This window comes from Anopheles ziemanni, chromosome 3 (assembly GCF_943734765.1).
Source record: "Anopheles ziemanni chromosome 3, idAnoZiCoDA_A2_x.2, whole genome shotgun sequence".
NCBI lineage: Eukaryota > Metazoa > Arthropoda > Insecta > Diptera > Culicidae > Anopheles > Anopheles ziemanni.
Genome location: NC_080706.1, coordinates 16,828,794 through 16,855,010, shown reverse-complemented (window position 1 = coordinate 16,855,010; position 26,217 = coordinate 16,828,794). Strand labels below are relative to the sequence as shown.

At 48.0% G+C, this 26,217-nt stretch overlaps 2 protein-coding genes across 2 annotated transcripts; one reads left to right on the top strand and one right to left on the bottom strand.

Moving 5' to 3' along the window:
- Positions 1-4,252: 4,252 nt before the first annotated feature.
- On the top strand, positions 4,253-10,777 carry LOC131284228 (cadherin-23). Its single transcript, XM_058313081.1, has 13 exons — positions 4,253-4,981; positions 5,075-5,210; positions 5,274-5,473; positions 5,536-7,200; positions 7,303-7,896; positions 7,960-8,117; positions 8,187-8,586; positions 8,651-9,133; positions 9,201-9,443; positions 9,508-9,830; positions 9,904-10,102; positions 10,167-10,362; positions 10,428-10,777. Exons 1-13 carry the CDS (start codon positions 4,253-4,255, stop codon positions 10,775-10,777), a joined length of 5,676 nt encoding a protein of 1,891 aa, XP_058169064.1.
- A 2,759-nt stretch (positions 10,778-13,536) lies between these two features.
- LOC131284226 (tachykinin-like peptides receptor 99D) lies at positions 13,537-25,726 on the bottom strand. Its single transcript, XM_058313080.1, has 9 exons — positions 25,545-25,726; positions 20,859-21,019; positions 20,559-20,733; positions 16,459-16,659; positions 16,210-16,360; positions 15,122-15,318; positions 14,844-14,986; positions 14,612-14,683; positions 13,537-13,652 (listed from the first exon to the last, which is right to left on the bottom strand). The coding sequence occupies exons 1-9, from the start codon at positions 25,724-25,726 to the stop codon at positions 13,537-13,539; spliced, it is 1,398 nt and encodes a 465-aa protein (XP_058169063.1).
- Between the last annotated feature and the right edge of the window lie 491 nt (positions 25,727-26,217).

The window sequence follows — 26,217 nt, the reverse complement described above, 5'->3', positions numbered from 1 at the left end:
ACGTTCTGGAAAATCTGTCCGCTTCGCCGAAGCGTTCGCTCTTCCGTGGCGTGGCGCTCGCGAGGCCAACTCCCTTCGGATCGGCAAGTGTTCCTGTTTGCTCACCGACTGGCAACCTGCTGAATCGAATCTTTCCGCCGGTCACACTCGACTGTGCACATGCGGGTGTGCCTAAGGGCGGAACTGCCGGAACCCGGGTGGCCGGGTGCAACTGTCAGAATGAAGCAGAGAACGGCGTGAAGACTGCCTCTCTAACGAGCGGACATTGTCTTTGGCTGCAGACGTGTGTTACTCGGTTGCTGCCCGGTGGATACGTGAGTTCGTTTGCCCCGCGTGTTCTGGAGACATGAGTGTCACCAATTACTGGAGCTAAATGAATTATGCTTCTGCCTGGAAAATAAAAATGGTAAAAAGTGTAGCAAACACAGTGTGAACGACATGTGTCCGAAGTTTGGAGTGGAATGGAAAAATCGAAATTTAAATGTTCCACTGCACGCCGAGATGAAGCAACCATCAACAGTGTAATAGTGAGATAATAAAAAGTAAGCGTAAGGGCGATCCATAGACATGGAAGTGCATTCCGACTGCTCGTAGAAAGGCGGAACGAAAGTGCTGTTCAGTTGAAAATACACAAAAAAGGGCCGCTGCATCAACAGACGAGCTTGTTGAGCACGACCTTTTCTGTTTGCTCCCCGGTGGATGTTCACGGCCAGCCCATTCGCAGCGTGTCGAATGCCGGCAGATAACGACGATAAACGGCGAGGAAGATCCGGCGTTTCACACCATTCACCGAGAGCGTTTTCTTCGGTGCTGCAAAAACCACCCGTCGCCTCGTCGACTCGCCCCGTCCGTGCTCCCAGAGTCGGTAAAATTGGTTTTGATAAGGCCGCGTTCCGGCACCTCCGGTGTTATGACTTTCACCACCCACCAACGCTGGGTGGTGGTTTGGCGTTAAAAAGTACACCCGTCCACCATACCCTTCCGATGGGTATGCAAAACGCCACCGACGTGGAGGAAAAACCCGCCAGGGATGTGCAACTAATGGAAGTGCTAGTGGAAAGTGAAAATAATAACACCGCGAAACATCAACAATACGGCAGGCGTTTCCAAGCTGTCGGAAGCAGGTCGGATCGGCAGGAATAACGCGATCCTCGCCGGGAACGCGGTGGAGGTGAAATAGTTTGCGCGAAAAGTCCCACAAAAGACTCGATGGTGCAATCGGGCTGGTGATAAATTAGGTAAGTGGATGCGATTATCTTTGTTCCGAGCGCCGGAAGCAGCCGTCCTGTTCGGTGCTTAATAGGATTAGCTTAAATTATTCGTTCGCAGCGAGATGAAATGCAATTTGATTTTATATTTCCCCCTGGAAGACGCACATTTCCTGGCCGTCAACCAATCAACGGAGATTATCTTCTACTGAAGCCGACGAAATTAATCGTATTTTTCGATTTGAGGGAAAATCATCTGGATGATGGGAACTTCAATGAGAGGTTGGGAGATTCAAGCTTCCTGCACTAAGATTAATCCTTGTAGTAAAATGCATATTCACTTTGCTAATTTAAGCCAAAGCGAGATTATTCCAGCGTATCATATATTTAATTCGAATGAAGAGACTTCCCTATGCCTCTTTGACCCCTCGAAATTTGTGTGTTTCAAAAACAGACATCTCACAGGGGTCCACGACTCCGGTCGTGTCGACAGTGACGGAACGCAAAATTTCCCACAGCACGCACCGACCCCTCGAGGTGAGGTAGCGCGACTGTCCGGTGTAGCGTTTCCATTTTCCCACGCATTTTCATCATCACCATCAAACGGAGGGGAGGGTTTGCTGCGTGCTTGTGGTCGGTGAGTCGGCGAACTGCATATCGCATAATGCACCGTCACCAACCACTACCACCACCACCACCAGTAACTGGAAACGAGTCGGCCATAAAGACCACCGTCTTCGGGTCAGTCGTGTAATGCTCGAGCATGTAAACAGCATGTCGTTGGGTCGCACCGTTTTCCCTTTCCTTTTTTCTCATTCACCACCGCCCGCCTCCCGGTGGTGCATTTCGTCATCAGCGCCCGCCGTGAAAAGCTCGCCGGGTGGAAATTACGTACCGACATGGCACCGAAACTGCCACCGACTTGCGGTTTGCCGTTGGTTGATGTTTTTAACGTTGTTGCTTTTCTTCTGTTTCGGTGGAAATTGGAGCAACTGGACACAGTGGAATTAAGCCGTCGGCAGTTGAGAATGGGATTAAGATGGGTTACGTGTGCGATTGTAGATCGGTGGCGATCGGGTCGTTGGATGGTAGATAATTTTCTATAATTGATGAGTTTTCGTGTGCGACTTGACTGGGCGCTAGCTGGGACGCAATTGCAATGACCTTTTTTTAAACCAATTCTCGCTAGATGATTTAATATGTAAGCTTTAATAGTTTCATTGTACTCAAATGATTTGAAGATGGAAGCATCTAATAACGTTAAGATGAATTATCAAATTGATGTTCCGTTCGCTTTATGAAATTATTTTATTCAAAGATATTTGATAAAAATCATGAGAGATTTTAAACTTCTATTTTTTCTTCATAATTCTATTGATAAAAAGTCGGTCTAACATAATGATAATTTACAATTAGAATATAAATAACTTAGTTGATCAATATGAAAAGAAACTATTCAGAGGCTTCATGCTCGCTTGAAAACATCCACGATCTTGAGTTTCCCAACCGTTTCTATGCTATCTATGCTATGCCATAGTTTTAGCAAGCAAATAATTTATTTTATTTCTATCTTTAGGAAATGAAAGGCTATAAATTTGGCAAATGCTTCGCAACTAAAGTGTGAATCGAATGTTTGACCATATGTACAAATTAATTAAGACCCTGTATAATACGTGTGATTCTAAAGAAGAGTGTTTTAAGTGTTTTAACAACGATTTACAAAGAAGTGTAACTGTAACTTACCTCAACATAGCTTTATTTTAATAATAATTAGCATTATAATACATTATTATTACCAGTTATAAATAGCATGGAATGAGCAATTTCCACGCCCACTGAAGCTTGCATATTAAACGGTAAAATACCGGGACGAACAAATTCACTCGTTTGTTGGGATTAAATGGTTTTCTTATGCAAACACGCATCTTAATACGACCCAGCTTCGTAAGAGGCCAAGGTGCTAGCGGTGGCCAGAAGATGTCTCAACCAATACAAACTGTGTGGGAAAAATGTTGCTTTGCCAGACCCGCCACCCCACATGCCAGCGAACGAGTTTTTTTTTTTCACATGGCTTTTGGAAGAACGCAGGAGTGTATAGTGTATTTCACGTAAGTAGACAATTACGGTGGAAAGGCTCTTTCGATTCTTATCAACCGTACTCCGGCCAGATACGCGTTGTACACTTTTTTTTCCATTTTCCACAGCCCCAATCCGCAGCGACCGTGAAGGGTAAGGCATACATATTTTTCTACGCCTTGTGCGTTCGGTTCTTCGGCAAAACACTCCCGGAGTCAATTGTCCGTGGCCGCCGGCGAACGTCAGCCCGTGGCGTGCGGGCGATGAAGATTTATTTATCCGGATAAGCGAACGTGAACTTTAACTGATCTTGAGCTAAATTTCTCCGGACGGGATGGGACGGGTGGTGGTGGGAATGGAGTGTTGGCAAACTGGGAGAGCTTTTCCGAGTCAGCCACACGGAAAGAACGCACGGTGATGGTACGCGGAAAATTGGCCATGGGAGATGAAAAGTCAACCACCAAGGCATTAAGGTGTATCGTGTTTCATGTGCTATTTTCACATTGCGGTAAAAGGATGGTTGCCAACCATTTTTATCCCAGCTCTCTACCACAGACCTGTTTTGTGGCGTACTTTGCGGTGCTGTCGCACGTGGGGATTCATTTTACGGAGAATCAATTAGCGAATCCTTTTCAGCGTAGGACAGCCGGGGGTTAATGTTACGTTCAGTAACGGTGTAATGTTTATTATTGCAGGGTCCTTTTTGTTCACCTAAACCACAAATAACTACAATGATAGCTTAATGTCATTTGTGATGAAATTGTGGGTTGTGGGAGCCGCTTTGACTCGTTTGTAACACATATTTGATTAATGAACCAATTCAATGCATAAATTGAAAAAGGGTTTTAACTGAATCATAAAAGCCTTCGTTATTTTAGTTTGGTTACTTTCTGCTCAAATTTGATTTCAGATAGAAGTACTTACGAGACGATTTTGCATGAGCCTAGTCGAATCTAAAAATACCAAAAATGTGCAAAAATCACTCTTCAAACCCTTCGAAAAACGAGATTTTCTCAAGAACGACTAATCGACTCAAATGGGATCTCTGGGTTCTGCTAATACTTTGCTGGTGCGTCGGACTTGCGACGGCCAACCGGGCGCCCGTGTTCCTCATCGATGACCACGCGGAAATCGTCATACGGCTTAAGGAGTTCCCGGAGACGCCGGTTGGGACGCTCATATATCGGTTACGGGGCTACGACGCCGACGGTGATCCGCTAACGTTCGGCGTGCAGAAGAGCGCCGACAGTCACATCATCCGGCTGACGCAGAACAAGTCCACCGAGGCGTACGTCTTTCTCAACCACGAGCTCGACCGGGAGGCCCGGGACGAGTATACGCTGATCCTTACCCTCACCGATGGTCGGCTCGGCGAGGGAAACTTTGTGACGCAGAGCTTCCTGCTGCTGGTGGAGGATATCAACGATAACGAGCCGATCTTCCGGCCATTTGCGTCGGTGCTGGAGGTACCGGAGGACAGCCCACCGGGTATCCTCACCACACTGGAGGCGGTCGATCGAGACGAGGGAGCCTATGGGCAGGTGGTTTACTACATCCAAGGTCCACGGGAGGAAGACAATGTGTTCTCGGTTGCTACGGTCAACGGGAAGGGCGTGGTGCGGTTGGCAAGGGGACTGGACTACGAGAGGCAGCATTTCTACCACATCAATGTGTTGGCGGTCGACCGGGCGATTCAGGTAGGTGAAGTCTTATACTTTACGTTTATGAAGGACTCGCAGCTCTAGAAGTATAACTCCCTTTAACAATATCGTATCACCTACTTTCCTTAGGGTCGAATCAACACTGGAACGGCAGCTTTACTCGTGAGAGTGAAAGATGTCGAAGATCAGCCACCGGAGTTTCTCGTGACGCAGCCGGTAGTAAGAATCGCTGAGGACGCTCCCGTTGGGTCGGAAGTTTTGCGAGGTAAGAAATGGAAAGCAAAGTCCTATGACAGAATGGATTGACCCTACCCTGAATTCGTTCTAGTGAAAGCGGTAGATGGCGATCGGGGAATCAATAATCGCATCCGCTACGGCATAGCGAACAACGCTAGTGAGCTTTTTGAAATTGATCGATACAAGGGCTCCCTCAGGACGCGTCAGAAGCTCGACCGAGAGGACCCAGGAAATCCGATCAATGGAGCGTTTATCCTGGAAGTGGTCGCCACGGAGGAAAGCAAACTGAAGGTGAGGACAATCGGTGGATTTTGGGAAGGGATCGAAGTTAATTTATCTACTCTGCTTACTAGCCACCACCGTCGGCCACGATGGAGATCACGGTGATTGTGACGGATGTGAACGACGAAGTGCCTCGGTTCCGGAGCGAATCGTACGAGTGCGAAATAGGAGAGAACGCACAAGAGAATACGCTGGCCACGTTCCTCGAGGGGAGCATGAACGAAGTGTTCGATTACGATCAGGGCAAGAACGGTACGTTCCGGCTTTCGTTGCAACCGCCAAGCGATATCTTCGAGGTGATCCCAAAGAAAGCCATCAACGAGGCTACGTTCGGTATCCGAGTGCGCAAGTCGGCACTGCTAGACTACGAGCGACTGCGTCAGGTAAACCTAACTCTGGTGGCTAGCGAGGTGGAGATGGGTGGCCGTAGCAGCACGGCCCAGCTGCGTATCCTCATACGCGACCAGAACGATAACTTCCCCGAGTTCAGTCGGCCAGTGTACGAGGTGAATGTGCCAGAGAACGTAACGACGGGCACGGTGTTGGTGCGGGTCGAGGCCACCGACATCGATTCAGGCGAATTCGGAACGGAAGGCATCCGGTACACGAACCTAACCGGAGGCATAGCGTCCTCTCTGAAGCTGGATTCTCAAACAGGCACCATCACATTCGCCTCGACTCGAGAGGATCCACCAACGTTCGACCGGGAAATCGTACCGGTACATTACCTCTCGGTGGAGGCGCGGGACAACGGTGGTCGGGGCAACCGGAACACGGTGCAGCTGGTACTGAACCTGCTCGATGTCAACGACCATGCACCAGTTTTCGTCCAAAAGCAGTACGAGGTGAGACTACGGGAGAACGCATTCGAGTTCGAGTCGCCTATCGCCGTCGAAGCGCGCGATCTGGACCAAGAAGGCACTCCCAATAGCGCCATAGAGTACCGTTTACTCGGGAGTGTCCACTCGGAGCACTTCCTTGTGGATCGGCGTACTGGGAGGCTTTCGGTACGAGAAGCGGTTGACTTCGAACGACTCGAGGGTGGTCAGTCCGATACGCGTCCTATTGCGCTCACGGTAGAAGCCCGGGACGGCGGAGAGCCACAGATGAGTGCGCAGGTTACGGTGACGGTGTTCGTACAGGACGTTAACGATCATGCGCCCGTGTTCTTGGAGGCGCAGTACTCCCTCACCGTGCCAGAGGACACACCAGCTAATCTGCCTATCTTACGCGTTGTGGCAATGGATTCGGACGGCTCCTTTCCGAACAACCTGGTCAGCTATCGCATCCAACAGGGTGCGGATGGAAGGTTTGTGATCGGCTCTGAGACGGGAGAAATCTCCGTGGCCAGCGGAGCCTCTCTTGATCCGAACCTGCTCAGTCCGGATGAAATGAACGATGGATCGAACTTTGTACTGGAAGTAATCGCAACCGATGGAGGAAACGGTGATCAACAGCTGCAGGGTTCGTGTTTGGTCAACGTAACCGTCACCGATGTCAATAACAAGCCGCCTTACTTCATCGGTCCCACGTCAGTCGCTATTCGTGAAAACACACCCGTCGGCACTGAAGTGTATCGATTGCTGGCCGCAGATCCGGATGAAGGGGCCATGCTTAGGTACTACATCGATCGCAGTCAATCCGAGGGTAAGACGGAGGAAGGCGCTCTGGTGAAATTGGACGATTATGATTTTGTGGCGGCATTCGTCCTCAACGAAACCAACGGCTTACTTAAGGTAAGACATTCCAGCAGCCCTTTTAAATGCTCTTATCAATTCAAGTTTATTTACTCACCAACCTTGTCAACTTTTCCAATCCTTCTTTCCAACCAAATAAAGATAGCGAAGCTGCTGGATCGTGAGAAAATTTCGGATATCAAACTAGCGTGCGTGGTGGAGGACGTTGCGGCCGAACGGGGTGATCAGATGGCAACCACCGTGCTCCGGGTGACGATCCTCGACGAGAACGACAACAATCCCAAGTTCCGCAAACCGTTCTACAAACACTCGATCGCCGAGAACAGCCAGTTCGGGGTGCCGGTGTGTACGGTGGTAGCGGAGGATGCCGACCTCAACAAGACCATCCGGTACAACTTGGAGGGAGAGCCGGCGGTATTGGAGCTGCTGCACGTGGACGAGCAGACGGGCGAGCTGGTGGTGCGCAATCGGATTGATCACGAGGAGTTCGGTTGGCTCAACTTCTCGGTGCGCGCGGTTGATTCTGGCGTTCCACCTCGGGCTTCGTTTGTTGAGGTGTTCGTCCAGGTGTTGGACGAGAATGATAACAATCCTTATTTCGTGGATGGTATCAGTGATTTCTACGTGGCGGAGAATGCTTCCATAGGGACTGAAATAGCGGTCATCCTCGCGAAGGACTTGGATTCGGGGGATTTTGGGCGTATAACGTATATATTGGATCGGATAAGTTCGAAGGTAAGAAATTGCGGAACAAGGCGTCTTTCAAATGTGATTAGCTTTATGTACCTTGTTTGGCAGGAAAAGTTCAACATCGATCCGGAGAAGGGTGTCTTACGGGTTGCAGGTCCGCTGGATCGAGAAGATACCGATGAGTACATGATGGCGGTTGAAGCTTGGGATAATTACCCCTACGGATATCTGAATGGGGAGAGTCGTAATGCGTTTAAGCACATACTGTAAGGAATTTGACTGAATCTTGATACCAGAATATACTCTTACTCATGTATCTTAAATTGTCTTCTTAGAGTCCACGTGACGGACGTAAACGATAATGTACCGGTGCTGCAGAAGCCAACGGGATGCAGCATGGTCACAGAGTACCACAACATCAACGAGCCGATTGTGAAGCTTCGAGCGACGGATGCGGATGACCCGGTCGATGGAAATGGCCAGGTCAGTTTCGACATCAATGATGCCTCGGGGATCTTCTATATCCAGCAAAGTGCGGCTCATTCCGCGGAAGTGTATGCCCGTGGCCCACTGAAGAACTTATACGGCAACTATACGCTCGAGGTTCTAGTGAGTGACCTCGGCGCCGTACCGAATACGGTTCGTGATACGGTGGAAATCTGCGTGACCGACTTCAATGACCATCCTCCGGTGTTTGTGGTTCCGAATGGGAATGCAACGGTGAAGGTGTTTGAGGTAAGAGTCGTTGTTGTTTTCATAATATTTCGAGGGGACTGATGACTCCTTTTGTTCCTCACAGAACATAACGATCGGCAAGCCCTTCTTCCAAGTGCACGCCTACGATGAAGATGTGGGAGAAAACGCCATCGTTCGCTACCGGCTGAAGATGGACTCGGCGGGAAATTATCGAATGTTTGCTATCGACAAGGACACCGGGGAAATCAGTGTGGCTTCGCCGTTGGATCGCGAGCTGCAGAACGTCTACGACTTGCGAATCGAGGCATACGATCAAGGTGTTCCGACGCCACTAAGCAGTAGCGTTGATCTGATGGTTTACGTTCGGGATGTCAATGACAATCAGCCACAGTTCTTGTTGAAGGAAATTAGCCTCAATTTTACCGAACATACGACAACCGGGGTGGAACGGATACGTCTACCGGATACCGTCGATCATGACTATCTGGATCCACTCGAGGGACCATCATCGACGGTTTGCTACTACATTGTCCAGGGCAACGAAGATGGACACTTCATGCTGGATCCTTTCTCACATGATTTAACGGTACAGTTGTAACCTAACCTAGCCTTCACCCTCATACCGTACTCATGTATCGTTTGGTATATTTTAGGTTGGGAAAGAACTAGACCGTGAGATGAAATCTCGCTACAAACTCCACATCAAGGCGTCGGAAGATTGTACGAATTTGAATACGACCTCACATTCGGTACCCATCGGTAACGGGGGAAACTTGCTCAAGGTGACCATCTACGTGAACGATATCAATGACAACTCGCCGATGTTTGAGTCGCAAATCTTCACGGGAGGAATCTCCACCTCATCGCAGTTCGGTTCGACGATCCTACAACTGAAGGTAAAAATGATTTTGTCGACTCAAACCTACTTTAGGACTGAATTTTTTTTGGAACTTCTTTCAGGCCAATGATGCTGACGATGGGCCTAACGGGCTTGTGCGATACTATCGGCATGGGGAAATTCGAAAAACTCTTGCCGAAGGCCTCGACGAACTTCGGACCGATCCGTTCCTGGTGGACATCGAAACAGGCAAGGTGCTGCTTAACTTCTTCCCTCAGAAATCCATGCGCGGATATTTTGATTTCTCCGTTACGGCCAACGATTCCTACGGGTGCCACGATCGGGCGCACGTGTTCATCTACCTCATACGGGAGGATCAACGGGTGAAGTTTATCCTTCGCCAGCGACCTTCGGAGATACGGCACAATATCAACAGCTTTCGAGAGTATGCTACAATCGCGTTGTTTTCCAGCACAATATAATATGGAAGTTAATGTGGGTTCTTTTAATTGTTTTAGAATCCTAAGCAATGTTAGCGGTTGTATTGTCAACATTGACGACATTCGGTTGCACGAAAACCCGGACGGTTCCGTCGATCGTACGAAAAGCGACATGTTCATGCATCTGGTCGACCAGAAGAACAACTCCGTCCTAGAAGTTCACCAGGTCCTACAGCTTCTGGATAAGCATGTCGAGAAGCTGGATAGACTTTTCAAGGTAATACCGGTTTGTAAAATCTCGAAAGGAATGTGCGAATGCATTAGTTTGTTGTCTTTTGCAGGAGTTTAACGTCCTCGATACACAAGCCTCGGAGCTTATACAGACTGCCGAGATGGATGAGCTTTCCGTGAACATCGTTTGGCTGTTTGTGACGAACCTTATCCTAGGCTCGCTACTAATCGTTGTGATAGGCGTTTCGGTGTCGTCACGGTTATCCTACCGGAGGCGATTGCGCGCAGCCAAGATAGCCGCTTACGGTAAGCATCGCAAGCTCTTAACGTATCGAAAGAGGTGCTAAAGGTCTATCTACTCACTTCATTAGGCACCTCGGGGCCAAGTCGGATGTATCAGGAAGTGCTTGGTGCGGTTCCGAACACTAACAAGCACAGTTTGAAGGGAAGCAACCCTATATGGATCAGTGACAACGATGGCGATTGGCCGCGGGATGAATTCGATAAATGTAAGGACGCGATTGACGCGCAATACGAGCGATCGCTGAGCTCCGGGTTCTTTATCGACAACTGCCAGCTGCAGTACGAGGGACGCCGGGGAGTTGCAGCCGGTGGAAATGGAGGACCGGAGGCGAACAACGCGGCCAACTACCGGATTAAGAAGGGGAACGATGAGTCGACGCTGTGCGTGGCAAGAAATTTGGAAACTACGGAGTTGTAAATAGGAACCGTTGTACATTTTGGTGTAAAATAAAATGAATAACAAAAAATACTTTTCTGGTGTTTGCTACAGGATTTCGTTGCTTTCTATAATTTTCATAAATATTCCAATATTTTTAACAAATTAAGCGAAAAAAAAATTTCTTCTAAACCACTTTAAATGATGGAGTACCGAACAAAAATTCAATTCCAACAAGTGTCGAGCGCCAAGAACAAATATTGATACAAATATTTAATTTATACCAGTAGAATCAGACCCAAATCTTTATCGGTGTGAATGTTTTAAAATGAGCTATCCATCGTTCACGTCAGCACCCAAAAGGTCAGATTCAATGAGTGCCGGTTGAAGCTCCATAGTTTCGTGTGAGGCGTAGTTAAGTGTTAGGTGTGATTAAGTGAAAGGCAAACAGTTCCTTTGCGATCGGCCTATTTACTCGGGGATTACTGCTAAAATGCACAAACGCTGTATATTTGAGGGGCACTCCGTGTAGGACGCCAAGGCACCCAAACGCTCGGACAATGTCCTAAATCCGCTTATATCTTAAACCAGCTAACGGATGGCGGTCATCGGAGATTAGTGTACCGAGATAGATGAGAATCACCTTCAGTGCGTGTTGCTCTTGCGGATGGTGATGGGTTGATGAGTAGTTGGTTGAAAGAAAGCAGGAAGCAATAGTGGTGCATTCAATCTTAAGTTGCCTTTAATACTTACGTCTTGTGTAAAAACGAGTTGGAAGTCGAAAAGTTCACTGCAAAGTCACCCCGAAAGAATGCAGTTTAAGGACAGGAAAGAATGAAAGAAACGCCCTTTTTCGTACATGCATCGATATACCGACAGCTAAAACAAAAAGTTGTTTATTTCTCATTTTCTCGTCTGGTACCAGCTCCATTCCTTTCTGTTCGTTCCACTTCTGCCCGGTTTTAATTTGTGGCATGACTCACAGCTCTTGGTCCAGCCCAGTCTCCTCCCCACCACTCGAAAACATTATCCTTTCACAAGAAAACAGCTAAAGCTTATTCCGTAACGCTTAACGATTTAAATTGGTCCTTTGACTCCCGTGTGTCTATTGTTTATGGCTTAGCGTCGGCCAGGGGGCAAAGGGCAGCACATCCTCCTAGACGGACTCCTAAACCACAAACTCTCTCCCCTCCGAAACCCCGTCCCCAGACACCGTTTCGCACTTATCGTGATTAATGGAGTCAAATCTAAATCTTCGTCGATGAAAATCGGGGCCCCCGATTTACGAGCCGTTTAATAACGGCCACGACGGTTTTGGGGTTTTCCTCCGATGCCGAACGATGGTTCTTGCCCACTCGAGTGTACCGGATTTTCCTCCTCTGCCTCCTTCCACAACAACGCCATTCACAGCCTCATCCTGCCACATCCTTTTCAACCGATACATAGCGATTATCGGCCGGGTTTATCTCCCTTTCGGTGGACCGAGAAATGATGGCGCTAGAGATAGATACACTAGACCCCGCGCCGGCCCATTCCTTTGCCATAAATAAGCGCAACTGGGCTGTTAATCAGCTTAGCATTAACCTGACCATTTCTCTGTTTTAACCAACCGGCTCTCCTGGAGGCCGTTAAGGGTTTGATCCGTTTACGGGTTGAGTTTCCCCCCGATAGCGATCTGAGTTATACTCGACGGAACAAACGAATATGTATTACGTGTAGATGCTACCTGGTTTACTGCTAGTGATGCGGTTATTATGGTTTAGGCTGCTTGTCACGTCTGTGGCCCTTGTTTCTGTTTTATTATATTAAATCGATGCCATCACACTCCAGTCATTCGTATCTCCATTCTTCATCATATATTTAATAGATTACACGATGAACTTGGAGCTATGGGAACAATTTCTCTATACTTTTCTTCTCCTAAATATCCCCGACCTCCATATGCCATCATTTTCCTGTCCAATTTGACCGATTACCCGAAAAACCCAACCACACTGCGTGCAACATGGATGAGTAAGCTTTAACAAATCATACCTTTAACCATCACGTGACAAGCAGCCCTTATAGACAAAGACGGGTTGGATAGTGAAATTGTACACAGTTTAGTAAAAGTTTTTCGCAGCCCGCGGGCAGGACAGATATCCGACCGTACGCGTTACAGCACTTTACTGTTTTATCGTGGTTTTCGGTCGGCAAAATTCTTCCGCATCGATGAACCAGATGGCAAGCGCAGAACAGTGTCGGGTTGCACGCCTGCACGGGGGCCCGAAGCTGCCTCCTCCTCCGTTTTCGGTAGAAAGCTTCCACCTGGAAGGGAAATTAATTTACGAGCTCAAACCAGCTAGCTGCTGCTGCTGCTCCTCCTCCATCAACTGACGAGCGACCTGTCCAACCCGTGCCGAGGGATGATGGAGCTGTCTTTCGCAGCGTAACCCCTATTTTCTTTCTTTTCCGTTTCCACCGAGCGGGTAATCCTTGCCCACCTCGAAATAAGATTCGGTTTCGTTCCAGCTGGCGCAACACCTCCATCTCGATCCTGATGGGAGGATATGGCGGGGATGAAAGTTCTACGGAACACCTGTTCCTCGGCGTCAGTCGAAGCGGTAGCTCTCAAGTTCGTTGCACAGCAAAGTTTCACCGACGTCGACGGTTTTGTGTATTTACAGTTGCAAACCACTGCCTTCTGGGGCCGCTCGCGAGAGGTTAATCCGTCCGTCTCTGCTGCCCCGGTTGGGTGGTGGTTAGTGAAGTCTTCGGTTCCCACGGGCACGGGCCAAACCGGGCGCCATCATCGTCATCGGCTAATCCTTCGCGGATGGCCTGGAAGGCTGCAGGACCTCCTCGGATGGCACGGAGCACATGCTCGTGGTCTGATTCAGGCGACTCGCCGGCATCGTGTTCACCCGTCTCATATGCCCTGCGAAGATGATAACAAGGAAAAGCGGGGTATTACAGGAACATTTGTTCGTGGGAACGGTATGGAGGGGGGACTTAAATACATAAATCGATTAATGCTGGCATCAGGATGGCGAAATCATCAGAATGGTTGTATTTCGGAGTATTTTGATGGTGCTGTGATCCAATTACTTTTTTAATCATGTTTATCCCAAGTATTTTGAAGGTTTACTGCTTTCAACAGAGATTTTCAACCTTTTTTTGTAGCATGAAGGTACATTTACGGTAACAAGATGGGGATGAAACGATGGAATCAGTATTTGAAAAATCCTAAATAATAATTCCTTATTTTCTTATATCCCACATGAAATGGTAAACGTTACTGGTGCTTTTGTGCCGATCTTGATTTCCCAGTTCATTTGAAACATGCATGCTAACATATTTTGAAAGAGTACATTTATCATCATTAATGATGCCCTTTTCTATGATAATAAATTGTTCACGTGTTCGACATAATGTAACTTCAAGTTCTCTCGAAACATCAAAACTAAACACAATAGTAAACAAATTTTGGACAGGTGAGATCCAAGCAAACCAGCTGAACAAACAAAGAACCCGAGAACTGTCTAAGTTCTTGGTAAAAGTTTCACAAGCTACCTGTAATAACCAGAAGAAGGTAAAGGATTCTCTCAACAGTTCTTCGGGAGTTTCACAATGTCCATACGAACCCTACGGCAGACAAAGGCAATTAGAAGGGTTTAGGAAATGGATTCTCGAGGAAAACCTGGTGAAACGCTTGCATCACACTCGCACACCGGGGGGAAAAGGTGAGATCAGTTTAATTATAGAACAACTTAACTTGACACCTTTCGCCCGGAGATTATGTAATAAAAAAAGGGCTTTCCGGTTTGGTCGCTGGCAGCAACTTTGCCCTTGGACAAGTTTTCCCTTCCTGGGTTTTCTCTCCACCCACCGACTTACCCGTTTGCCACTTCCGCTGACCGCTAGGAGACCCACCGGTGGTACCATTGTAAAGGAATGAACGTTCGGTATCTGAAAGTGAAGGGAAAGAAAAAAGGAACAAGCGCCGGATCGAATGTATGCGGTATGCATCCGGCATAATCCGATGCAAGTTAGTTTTCCATTTAGTGTTTGCGGGCTGGGAGGTGGGGGGGAAAGGAGAGAAGCGCGGACGCTGGGATCGAGTTCGCACCGTTTCTTACTATTCGCAAATGGTCCGGCGAGCCGGAGCACGAGTACCGGGACGTACCGGTTCGCCGGTGGCTGCTGGTGTTGTCCGGGAGCACGCGCACGAACGGGCAGCACCGGAAGAACTGCTGGAAACCCCGGCGAAACCTATCCGGGCGGAAGGCAAACAGCAAACAAACAAAAAAAAAAAAAAAAACAGGGCGCCCGACGCCAAATGGTAAAGAAAATTAGTTTCGAATGAACAACGAAGTCGGAACCACCGGGCAGCCGTAGAGTTTTTACCTCGAGTTCATCCAGCAGTAGATGATGGGATTGTACATGGAGTTGCTCATCGCCAGCCAGTAGATGCCGAGGTACACCTCCTGGATGTAGTGTTTCTTCGTCAGCTCCGGATAGTACGACGTGATGATGAAGTAGGTATGAAACGGAAGCCAGCAAACGGCGAAGATTATCACCACAATCATCATCATTTTAACGACCTATTTTCGGAGCACCGGACCGGCCGACCGGGAGCGGGGACGGCAATGGGACGAAACGAAATAAAATACGACAGTTAGATTCGCTAATGGCTAATGAGCTAACCGTGTGCTCCCATTACGGCGCCAACGTGGACCACTTGAGGGACGCCCGCTTTCAAGCCATCGTTCCGGGAAGGTTGTTAAATTGTTACCACCGGCGAGAGAAAGTCCTGCCCCTGCCACGTGCCACGTCAAACTGTGACGTTCCCGTGTGCCACAAAAGTTAATTCAAATGGCAAGGATCATTTTGATGAAAAGTTCAATCATTAGAGTCTGTCCTGCATTTCCGATTGGTACACTCATTGCTATGATTTTAGAACCATCGAAAATCATTTGTCTAATGAACAGATAAAAGAAAATTATGACATCCTTATAAAGAGAAATACTTTTCTATCATTAAGAAAGAGCTAGCAACCAATTAAAATGTATAAAATCATACCAAAATGTGTCCTTCAAGCTAGATGTGACAGAATGCCTCGTAAACGCTATCGCAATTAACATTTAGAACAAGACTGTAAGACTGTTGAGAAAGAAACACCAGATTCTATGAACTGATTTTCAGTTATAATGAAATAATGTCGATATTTCTCTGCGGTGCTCTTTTTATTCCCCCGAGGGTAACTCTCGAGCTTCCTTTTACAGAAACCTGAACTCCTTCGAAAAGGAAAAACGATACTACCGGCTTGGGGGGGGAGGGAAAACTTTGTCCATCGCCGATGTTGGTATTCGAAACACGAGCTTGCTGGTGAAACAGGAGCCCCAGAAACTGTTCCCTTTCGCTCGAGCATACTTCATTCAATTTTCCCCGGGTATCGGGGGAGTTTTTCCTCCGATTGGTTGCTCGATGCTTACCCGCCGTTTGCTTTTGATGTTGTCGAGCTGCCGCTGGGTGCACTCGCCGATGCTCTTGGAGCCCCACAGCTCCAGCCCCACCCGGGCGTACGTGTACGTCATCGAACCGATCGGCAGGAAGTAGGTTAGAAACATGAACACGATGTTGTACCTGCACGGGCGCCGGGATGAAAAGGAATGCTCTTGACTCTCTGGTGGTGGTGGGGGATAGGGGGGGGGGGGGGGGGGGGTTTCTTCTGCGATACTTACCACCACTCCTGCACCGAGTGGTTCGAGGGGCCGTCCGGCCACTCGGCGTAGCACAGGATATGGCCGCTGACGGGGTAGGTCGTGAAAAAGAGCAGCATCGGGCTGGAGATGATCGTGCCGACGATCCAGATGGCGGCCGCTACGCAAAGCGTCGCCTTCTTGCCCATGCGAGGCTTCAGCGGGCTCATGATGGCCACGTACCTGTCAAGGGCGGAAAGGGAGAAGCGAACGCGGGGCAGGTAAGTTCCATGAAACCGACTTCAAACAGCACTCTCTTCACGCAACTACATAATCCACGGTCGAGCTGTCGGGCGGTTCTCGTGCAACCGACTGCCACTTTCAGCGCCAGGAAGACCGCAGTAAATTAATACAATTTCATTACAGCTCGAACAGTTTCGTGAATTATTAAATCTGCGCTCGGGAAGGATCCCAGCTGCCTCGCATGCCAGAGGGGACCATTTCGGGGATTTTTCCGCACTGCAACGCGAATTTGCTCAGCACTTTTTCTGCCCTCTCCTTTATTTGCTCTACCGTTTCTACATTTCCCGGCCAGTGTTTGCCATTCGCCGGCAACCGTCAACACCGACGAGGATGCACCGCTGTTTAAACCTCCGACTGCGTCGGCGACTTCATCTAATTGTTCTAATTAAATATTCATCAGCCCGAGTGCTGGGCCCGACGCACGAGCGCCCGACGTCGCTATCGTCCGCAAACCGAGCCAACGGCAAAAGTTGCCAGGCACTCCGACCCGCCCTGTCGGACGTCGGAGTCCCGCCGTCCCGGGGCCAAAAACGCTTTTGAATAATTTATTACTTAAGCATAGTTTTTTAAGGGGCGACGGAAGCAAATGGGTAAACTGGTAAACGGGCGGTACCGATCTCGTTTGTGCGAGATGAGAGTTTCCCCAGCCGCGCTCATGGCGTTGAGCGGAAAACTTAGAACCGGAAACGCGGCCGCCCATCCCGGCCCCGAACCAGGAAGGTGGCCACGTGGCCTCATGGTAATTTATTTCGAGTACCCTTCGTTATTATTATGACCTTTAATGCCGGCACGGGTTTTGGCGAGACGCGCGATAAAGATAAGATTTATGAAAATGGCGAAAATAGCGAGGATTTGAAGGAATTAATGCCGACCGGGAGGGTGGCTGGGTTAAGTTTTTGGGGGCAAGCGGCGCTGGTTTGGAATTTATTTACCATCACCCAGGACACTCGCCGGGGGATGCTTCAGTTTAAATCCAATTATGTAATGCTTTGGTTATTAGGAACATGATTACATATGTTTCGGATCATTGCAGTTTAATAGATTATAACGAGGCATAACACTTAAGCTTTACTTTCCTCCATTTCAATGGAATTGAGCCCAATATGATGGTCTTCTCAAGTTGAAGGCTTCAATGTGGTTTTAGCTTCTGCTTTTGTGAGATGCGATGTTATTTTAATCGATCTACTATCGATTAGATAAATTTGATTAGGCAACGAGTCATATTGGATCGCTGTTTATGCTACGTTTCTTCTTCTTGGCGTAACGACCTCTTGGTCATGCCTGCCCGTTAAGGGCTTACGAGACTTGTTTCCCTATTGTACGTGAATAGTCAGTCCTCTCGTACAGGGGAGGGTCAGATCTCGGTTGGGATTCGAACCCACGCCGTCGAGGTGGTGAGCCCCGGCGCTCATGGGCCGATTTTCTAACCGATGCTACGTTTAATGTGTTTGATTTTTTATTTTGCAAGCTGATCTAATTTTACAACGTTCTATAGTTGATATACCTTGTTAAGTTCTGTTCAATTTTTATGATAGTTAAGCCAACCGAGTTTCAAGTTCACATGGTAAAATTAAAATTTGTACAGCCATTCTCTGCAATACCCAAATAATATATATTTTAAACAGCTTTAAATAATCCACATAATAATAAAGGATGGGTTTGTTTGCCGGTTACTTTTACAACACAGGAAAAAGTAGAAAAGATAAGAACCGCTTGTTGAGAAAGTGTTTTTGCTGCTTCTAAAAAATTTAAAGAAGGAAGTATTTTTACTATTTTGTTAATAAAAAGAAAAGCTTATTAGAAGTGGCTATGTAGTCTGCTAATTAATCTAGTTCAATATATGTTCATCGGTCATTTACAGTTATTTAAAAGTATCAAAATATTAGATAGAATTTAAAGAACTTTTTTAACGTGTACTAGAGATATATTGACTTGATACTAGTTTTGTGTCTTAGTATACAGGGGAAATATCTAACGAAAAAACGTTATTTCTGTTACTCAGGCCTATATAACGCTTGATAAATAATAATCAATCAACCACACCACACCAACAGTATGTATTTTTTCTAGTACTCTATTAACGAAATGCTCCACGCGGAAACATAATCAAATTACAACAAACCACACTGTTTGCAAATTTGTTCTACTAACTCGAGATGATGGATAGGGGATACCTATGTGTGAAATAAATATCAAAAGCTTTCCGTAATAATGAAACCCTATAAATCCGCTCTATCGGGCGGGAAATCTAGCAGGAGATAGATCCGGTGTAGTCCAGATTGTTTACCCACACGCTAAGCTGCAAACGATGGTCCCCTCGGTTCCCTCCCGGTGGAACGGGTAAAACAATTACCCGACACATATCCGCACGTCGAAAACAGTAAAAAAAAAAGGGAAAATGCGGAAGCAAAAGTCCTCATAAACATGTGACATGGTTGATTATGGCTCGGCGGAAGCGCGCCGTAATCGCTCGTCGGCCATTTAAATCGTTAGACTAATCACCGTATCGTCGCGGGCGGCAAGCGAGCGGCGGACTTCGTAATCCGAATCATAAAATAAGGCCCAGTAACAAAATAAGGAAAAAAAGGGCGAGAAGAGGAAAAACAGCCGGTAGCAAAAACGAAAACAACAACAGTGCGTCGTGGGGAACCAACAAGCCGATTCGGGCAGCCGGATGAGAGGCCGGTATGAAATATGCGAGGCAATAGATCGCCCGCTCAAATAAACCCCCAATAAGTGCTAAGCACACCCGAACAATCGCACACTGGCTACACATTTACAGATTGGCCTGCCGTGCGTGGCCGAGGGGGAGGGAGTAGAAGGGACGAAGGACATGCGGATTGTTTACTGACATCCCCGAGGCAACACGCGGATGAGATGGAGACCAAGCTGGGGCAAAAAAAAATAAGTAAATGCCGTCCTGATGATGGCTCTATATCGAGCGCTTTTCCTCGTGCGGAGGGCAAAACGAAAGTAACAAAAATAAAAAGCAAGCGAAAGCCAGAAATCTCGCTTACCGCTCACCGATGCATGAATGGGACGAAGCGATATATGAAGCGCGAAGGGCCGGAAGCCCGGCGTGCGCCATTTTTCCGACGAATATGCAAAATCGCTTTTAAAGCTCGACTTAAAGCACTTAACCGCCCCGATCCCGCCCCGGCCGGCACTCACGCCTCGTTCCTTCCTTTCACGGGGTGGAGAGACAGAGGATGGGAGGAGTTCCGGGTTGGTAACGGGCCATTACCATGGCGGCTGGGGTTGGCCCTTTGGGAGGAGGTGGATTTCCCTGGCCAAACGGAGTCGGAGCGGATAAACAGTCGTCCTCGTCATCGCAGTCGTTGTCACAGTCGTCGTTATGTTGTCCTCGTCCTCGGCTAGGCCAAGGCAGGGGGGAGGAGTGGAGCGGATGAAGGTTCGGTTCGGGGTGCCGGTTCCGTTGTTGTTCGTCGGTTCGTTTGTGCGTTTGTTTTCTCGTTTGCAAACATACGGCCGGTCGGTCGTTCGCTCGAGCGTTCTGGTGTCACGGTTGGTCGGAGAACATTTGCACACGAAGGACATTCGTCACCGGGACGGAATTGATGGAGCGGCAGGCCACGCCGAATGTAGCAACGGGGGCGACGGTGGTGGTAAACTCCACCATCAGCGAAGAGTAATGAAGATAAAATGATGAAGTCAAGCGAAACGGCAACCACCGGGGAGGATGATGGTATTGGATTGTTTTGCAAAAATTAAATGAAATAAAAATCGGATCCTTTTGGCAGGCGAAGGAAAAACACTCCCGGACAAAATGGACACACATATAAATAACTCTCCCGCCCTCCTCATCCTCCTGTACCCACCTATCTATCGCGATGGCCATCAGCGTGAACACGGAAGCGCAAATGCTGAGGATGGCAACGAACTGTGATATCTTGCAGTACATCGTCCCGAAGGGCCAGTCCAGGTACAGCATGTACGTGTAGCTGAAGGTGACGTTCAGCGTGGACACCATCGCATCCGCTATCGATAAATTAACTGTGGAAAAAGAAGGAAAAGGGTAGAAAAATGAATAGTCACGTTGGAGTGCGTTGTTTTTTTTCGCGTTGTTTCTTTCAGCCGAGCTCCCGCTTCCGGTTCCTCGGGCCGATCAATTTACATACCCAGGAAGTAGTTGGTTACCGTGCGCATCCGCTTGTGGGACAGGACGATCCACACCACGATCAGATTACCGACGGTGGCCGTGATGACGATGCCCGCGAACAGAACGTTCCACATGATGAGCCGCCAGAGCGGCAATATCGAGAAGAAGTCCATTATTTGCCTGCGGTGGGAGGAAAAGGGGGAAAATTAGTAGAGCCCTCGTGCACGGGACGAGAATGGTTTCTGATCGACGAACGTCAATGGTTGAGAACTAACGTTAATGCTTGGTTACATGTGGCCTTACAAACGGGAAAGTGCTTTTTCCAGCCGGAAAAACGCAATTTAATTTTTTGTTGATTACTTTGTTACATTACATGGTCCATAACAAAATTTAGACCACTCCGGGTTTAAAAAACAAAAAACTCTTATTTGCACCATCCGTAACGAAACTCGTTTCCGGGCAACTCAACACAATTGAATTACTTTGCGGTGGAAAAACACACCAAACCATATCGTTTCCAAATCGCGATGGAAATCAGCGTTACGCACCAAAACAAAACTTCTGTCTATAAACAGAAAATGCGTTTTTCGTGTATTTTTGTGTGCGTGTGTTTGCTTCCGAAATTAAACAGCCTGGAAAGGGAGAATCGATTGCCATTCCAGCCGAAACGAAAAAAAGAAAACCCTTAACCAACATTCCCACAACGTCGCCCAAACTGGGTGACTGTGGCTTTTTCCCCCTCTTCTCATATGCCCTTGAGGCATAGAATTTGTAAACCAAATACTTCCAATGGCTGTGCTGTGCCATGTCGTGCTACCAGACGTGGTGCTTGACGTTCCAGCACCATACGATCGGCCCCCCCGGTCGGGAAAAGAGCTTTTGAAGAGGATTTCTTCCGACCAAACAAAATACCAAAACAAAAGGGGGAAAATTGCCAGTGAGAATGGAGGCGGGAATAGGTATCTATTTCTAGCGGTTTGTTTTTCATGTCGCTGCCTGTCTAGGAAAAGCAATTCGAAGCCAGGTTTTCCGCTCAAGGACCTCGCTGTTTCGAAAACAAAACCCCTTTCGAATATTTGCCGATGCGAATCGCGGGCGCCTAAATGTATGCAAACCGCCACGCAGTGCAGTTTCAATTTTGAACGATTATTCATTTCGGCGCTGATGGAAAACTTACACCGCGGAATGAAAAACAAAAATGGCGCAAAAAGAAACCAGCATGCCCATTTCTATCCATATTAGTTTGCCCCTTCAGACGTGGAGCGAAGTGATATATCAGCTCGGTTTTTCAGCTTTGCGGAGGAATGCATTTTGTTTCGGATTGCAGGAAAAGCTGCCAGCAACAGCCCAATCCCGATTGGTTGGGGCCGTGGCGAGGGGAAGAACAGAGATAGGTACCACTTTCGGGGTTTTGGTCGACCCGTTTCGGGAGCGATTGTTGTTGTGGCGATTAATTACGCTACATTAATTGCACCCGAACCCGGAGAAAGTATTCCGGGTGGTACGCTGTAATTGAATAAATGCCGTACATACACACTCACGCATGCTCGTGCGTTCTTATCCCTTGTTGACGGGGCCCGATTGGAGTCAGAGACCGCAATCAAACCCACTCGAACCAGCAACTCGAGCTTGGCCCTCCCTGAAACTCGCTCCGTATCTCCGTGTCCGTAGCACACATAACAACTGACCAATTATTTCGAGCAGCGTGCATGCGTGTGTGTGTGTGTGTGTGTGTCTGCATGCTCACAATCTTTCCCAAGCGCACATGTAGTCAGTAGCAATGTAGTATGTTCCCGGATGCCGAAACCCCGTGCCGATTGGGAGGAAATGGATGGGAGGTCTTCCGGCGGGTACCATTTAGTAGCATCATTTCGCAAATGGATAATCGCAATTGAAATAGTTTACAGTGTTGCCTCTGCCGTACATTGTTCATTGGCTGCAATTGGAAGCACTCTCGAAGCTGCTGGTACAGACAGCATCCCAGGGAGCTGCTCGAATTGTGCAAATGTAGAGCACTTTAGAGCGTATGCTCGCTACCTGTCGGGAGGTTAGAGGTTTACTTGGGGCACATACGTTGCACATTTCGACCATTCCAACCGGGTGCCGGCACCCTTCCCGTTGCCACGTGCCGTGTGAAATTCCCATATGCACACCGCTTCACCCACCTTTCGTCGGGTTGGGGGGTTTGCAACATGGCTTGCATTCGAAACACCGTAGCAGAAACTCGTGTTTTGATGTTTTTCTTCGCCTCGGTGATCCCGCCAGTGAATGGCACAATGAAGGTGCCACCCTCTGGCCCCAGTGGAACACTTCACCCATCATCGTCGTCGTCACTTGCAAGAACAATGGCCGGCCACCTTTCTTTCAACCCCGGATCCCGATGGAGGCGCCTGGTGCCCCGTACTATGCAACTGGCTGCGTACTTCCTTTTGGGCTCGCTTGCGAAAGGTGCCTTTTGTTTGTCCCTTCCTTTCAACGCACGTGTTTGTGTTTGTGTGTGTGTGTGTGTGTGTGTGTGTGTGTGTGTGTACGTGAATTCACTGCGGAAGTTGGCAACGGGAAGGACCGGCAAATGCTACGATGGCGTCTTCTTCTCCACGGGAAGGAAGGAATTTCCTTGAAACATGCCTTACATTGCAATGCAGTGGCGCAACGGTAGCAGCCAGCAGAATGGACTCGGCACAAGTTTGCACACACAAACACACATACGCATACACACGGGTACGATACACTCAAACCCTGTCCTTCGGGAGCATTGCAATGTGCCGCAGTGTTGAAAGTCGTTGAAATTCGAGAGCAACTATGCATCGTCCGGAACCGGAAGTGCCCGGATGTTTTCTAAATATGCAAACGGAACCCCACCACGGTCGTTCTCACGACGCTTGTGTTCGCTTTCCTACCGTTTGGGTGCGCAATGTATTCCTCCCGCTCTCTCCCTGGCCTTTTTTTTATATCACACCGTCAGTCAACCGTCCTTTATCGGCTCGGTTCTAGTATCGTTTGAGGAATCGGCACTGGTAAGAATTCAGCCAGGGATTCTCCTCTACCGGGACGTGGGCTGCAAGAAGGAACACTGCTAATCTAATCCATAGCACTTTCACAAAGCAGAAGCCTAGCAGCCGCCCTCCGCAAAACAAGGGAGTTCCTGTTCGTCCCGAGTCCTATTTTTTCCCCCAACGTTCGTGCGCTCGGAAGCCTCTAGCTCCAGCCCAATCTTGACCGTCGGCAGAAAAAAGGTCCGTTCATTACAATGGGGAATGGGCCTTGGCAAGGGGGATGGGGGTTTCGGCATGGTTTTAAAGGAATGGCTAAGCAAATGAATGTTTCGCTCCGCCCTTCCCGGAGATGATGCTGCAGGCGTCAGTTTTATAACCGTAACTAAACTAACATCTGGCAGGGCGGGTACAAAGGCAGCACGTCAAGCGAGTGGTGTTTGCTGCCGAGGAAAGTGTATTTATAATCAGCCTCATCTGGAAGCCAGATAAAGTAGACATGATGAATATATTAGTGCCAGAGATGTTTGATGCAACACAACATTATACCACACTAAAATGTGACCTAAGCCTTTACAAATGTGTGTTGAAACATCAAAAACCATGGGGTAGGCAAGTTTGAGGGACAAGTTTAATAAAATAACACAAAAAGCTCAAAAAAGTTACATAAAAAAGTAGATTTCTGTTTACTTTCCCGTGTAATATTTACTTTTCCAAAGTTGAGGGCCTTTGTTTTTCGTAGAATATAGAACCAGTTTTGGTGGCTGGTTTTAACACAAAGCATTTTTGTTCCATTTGATGATTTAAATGGTATCTAACCTATCTTTTGGTATTCTAAGCATATTGATTGTTTTAAACGAAATTTCCCCAATGTTTCAATCTTGGCAGCACAAAATTATTGGATTTGATGCATTTATAAAAGTACCTAAATTCTAAAGACCTTTTCTTCCAACACGAAAAATTGAATATGAAAGTCTGTTAAAATGTTGAGGAAGAAAACATGGAAAACTTTAGATCTTTAAATAAAAAGACAAGCCTTAAAACTCGTAAGGTAGCTTTTCTGTAGTATGTGACATTCTATTTTTCATTTAGAGTTCATTGTCATTTTTGTGATGCACAAGAAATGCTTTTAAGTTAATCGTTTCAGCTATCTTGGTGCATCAGAGGAGAAAACCTTGAAATGAATTGCAAAAGCGCATGGTTTCGTCTGATGCTGGGAGAGTTCTTTTTGCGCTTCGCTGCTCAAGTGGACTTTACACACAGCGTTTCATTATCGTGCCTAGCCTGGCCCAAATGTTAATCTTCTCCCTTGTCATATTTATCTCATCTGATCTCGTCGGAAAGATGGCACAAGAAAGAAGTGCTTCTCGAGAGGAGAGCTCTACACGTACACGTATCATCTGTCTGTTTATGTTTTCCGACCCCGGACTAGGCTCTATGTTGTTTCAGCCAGCGTATTCTGCAGCCGAAGGAAAATCCCTCGGACCCGAGGTCAGTTCCAACCCGGTGGGCGGTGCTTGGGACAATGTGAATCCCGGGGGGGCCAGTCTTTTCGCAACAATTAACGAAAGTGCTCCGAAAGTCCACCTCAGAACGCTCGTCCTTTCCGCTCGCTCACCGAACCAACCGTTTCATTTGCCGTCTTAATCGTTTGCTTCTCATACATTTTTGTGTTCTTGTCATTTTTTTCACGGACGAGAGGAAATACTTACAGGGTTTCGGTGGTGCTGTTCGGCCTGGGTGGCCCCGGGAGCGTCGAGAGGCCACTGTTGAGCCAGTTGCCGCCGGTGGTCACCTCCAGCTCGGAGCTACTGCTCCACCCCAGCTCCGACATGGCACTGGATCCGTTGGAAGCGCAGCAGGTTGAACCGGGCAACGTTTTGCCACCGTCCATCACCGTTCCCAGCAACTCCGTTCGGAAGCGCTCCGTACGAAAAGGTGGTTTATGAGCTCTCGCGCCGGGGCTTTTATTTTATTTCTGCAGAAGCAAGTCCTCGCTCCTGAAACGACAAGCATCGGAACAACGATGGTTGGTGAAGGGATTTCGGGTGTTTTATGCATGCTCAGCTCGTAATACAAGCGTCGCAAACCCGGAACCAGGGGGTCGAGATTAAGGATGTTAAGTGAAACTAACCGAACGATAACGCTGATTATGAAGCCAAGGGTTAAAAGCCCGGGGACGTCCCGTAGTTTGCAATTAGAAAACCAAGCGAGGGATATAGGGGAGGGAAAATAGACCTTTCGGAGGCCGGTGTGTCATGTGTGTCATTAAAAGTTGAACACCAATTTGCGATGGTGGTGTGATGGCGAACCGAAAATGCTCACCGAGCCCGAGCGGGCTTAAACGGGCCGGCAACAAATTGCTTGTAAAACAGGGCACGATAT

Excerpts from the sequence above, each read along its gene's own strand:
- LOC131284228 (XM_058313081.1), top strand. The coding sequence starts at position 4,253 with ATGTGCAAAAATCACTCTTCAAACCCTTCGAAAAACGAGATTTTCTCA. Across the intron at positions 8,587-8,650 it reads CAACGGTGAAGGTGTTTGAG|AACATAACGATCGGCAAGCC; the intron begins GTAAGAGTCGTT and ends TGTTCCTCACAG. Across the intron at positions 9,831-9,903 it reads AATATCAACAGCTTTCGAGA|AATCCTAAGCAATGTTAGCG; the intron begins GTATGCTACAAT and ends TAATTGTTTTAG.
- LOC131284226 (XM_058313080.1), bottom strand. The coding sequence starts at position 25,726 with ATGGACGGTGGCAAAACGTTGCCCGGTTCAACCTGCTGCGCTTCCAAC. Across the intron at positions 21,020-25,544 it reads AACAGCACCACCGAAACCCT|GCAAATAATGGACTTCTTCT; the intron begins GTAAGTATTTCC and ends CTCCCACCGCAG. Across the intron at positions 13,653-14,611 it reads TCAGCGGAAGTGGCAAACGG|GGCATATGAGACGGGTGAAC; the intron begins GTAAGTCGGTGG and ends TCATCTTCGCAG.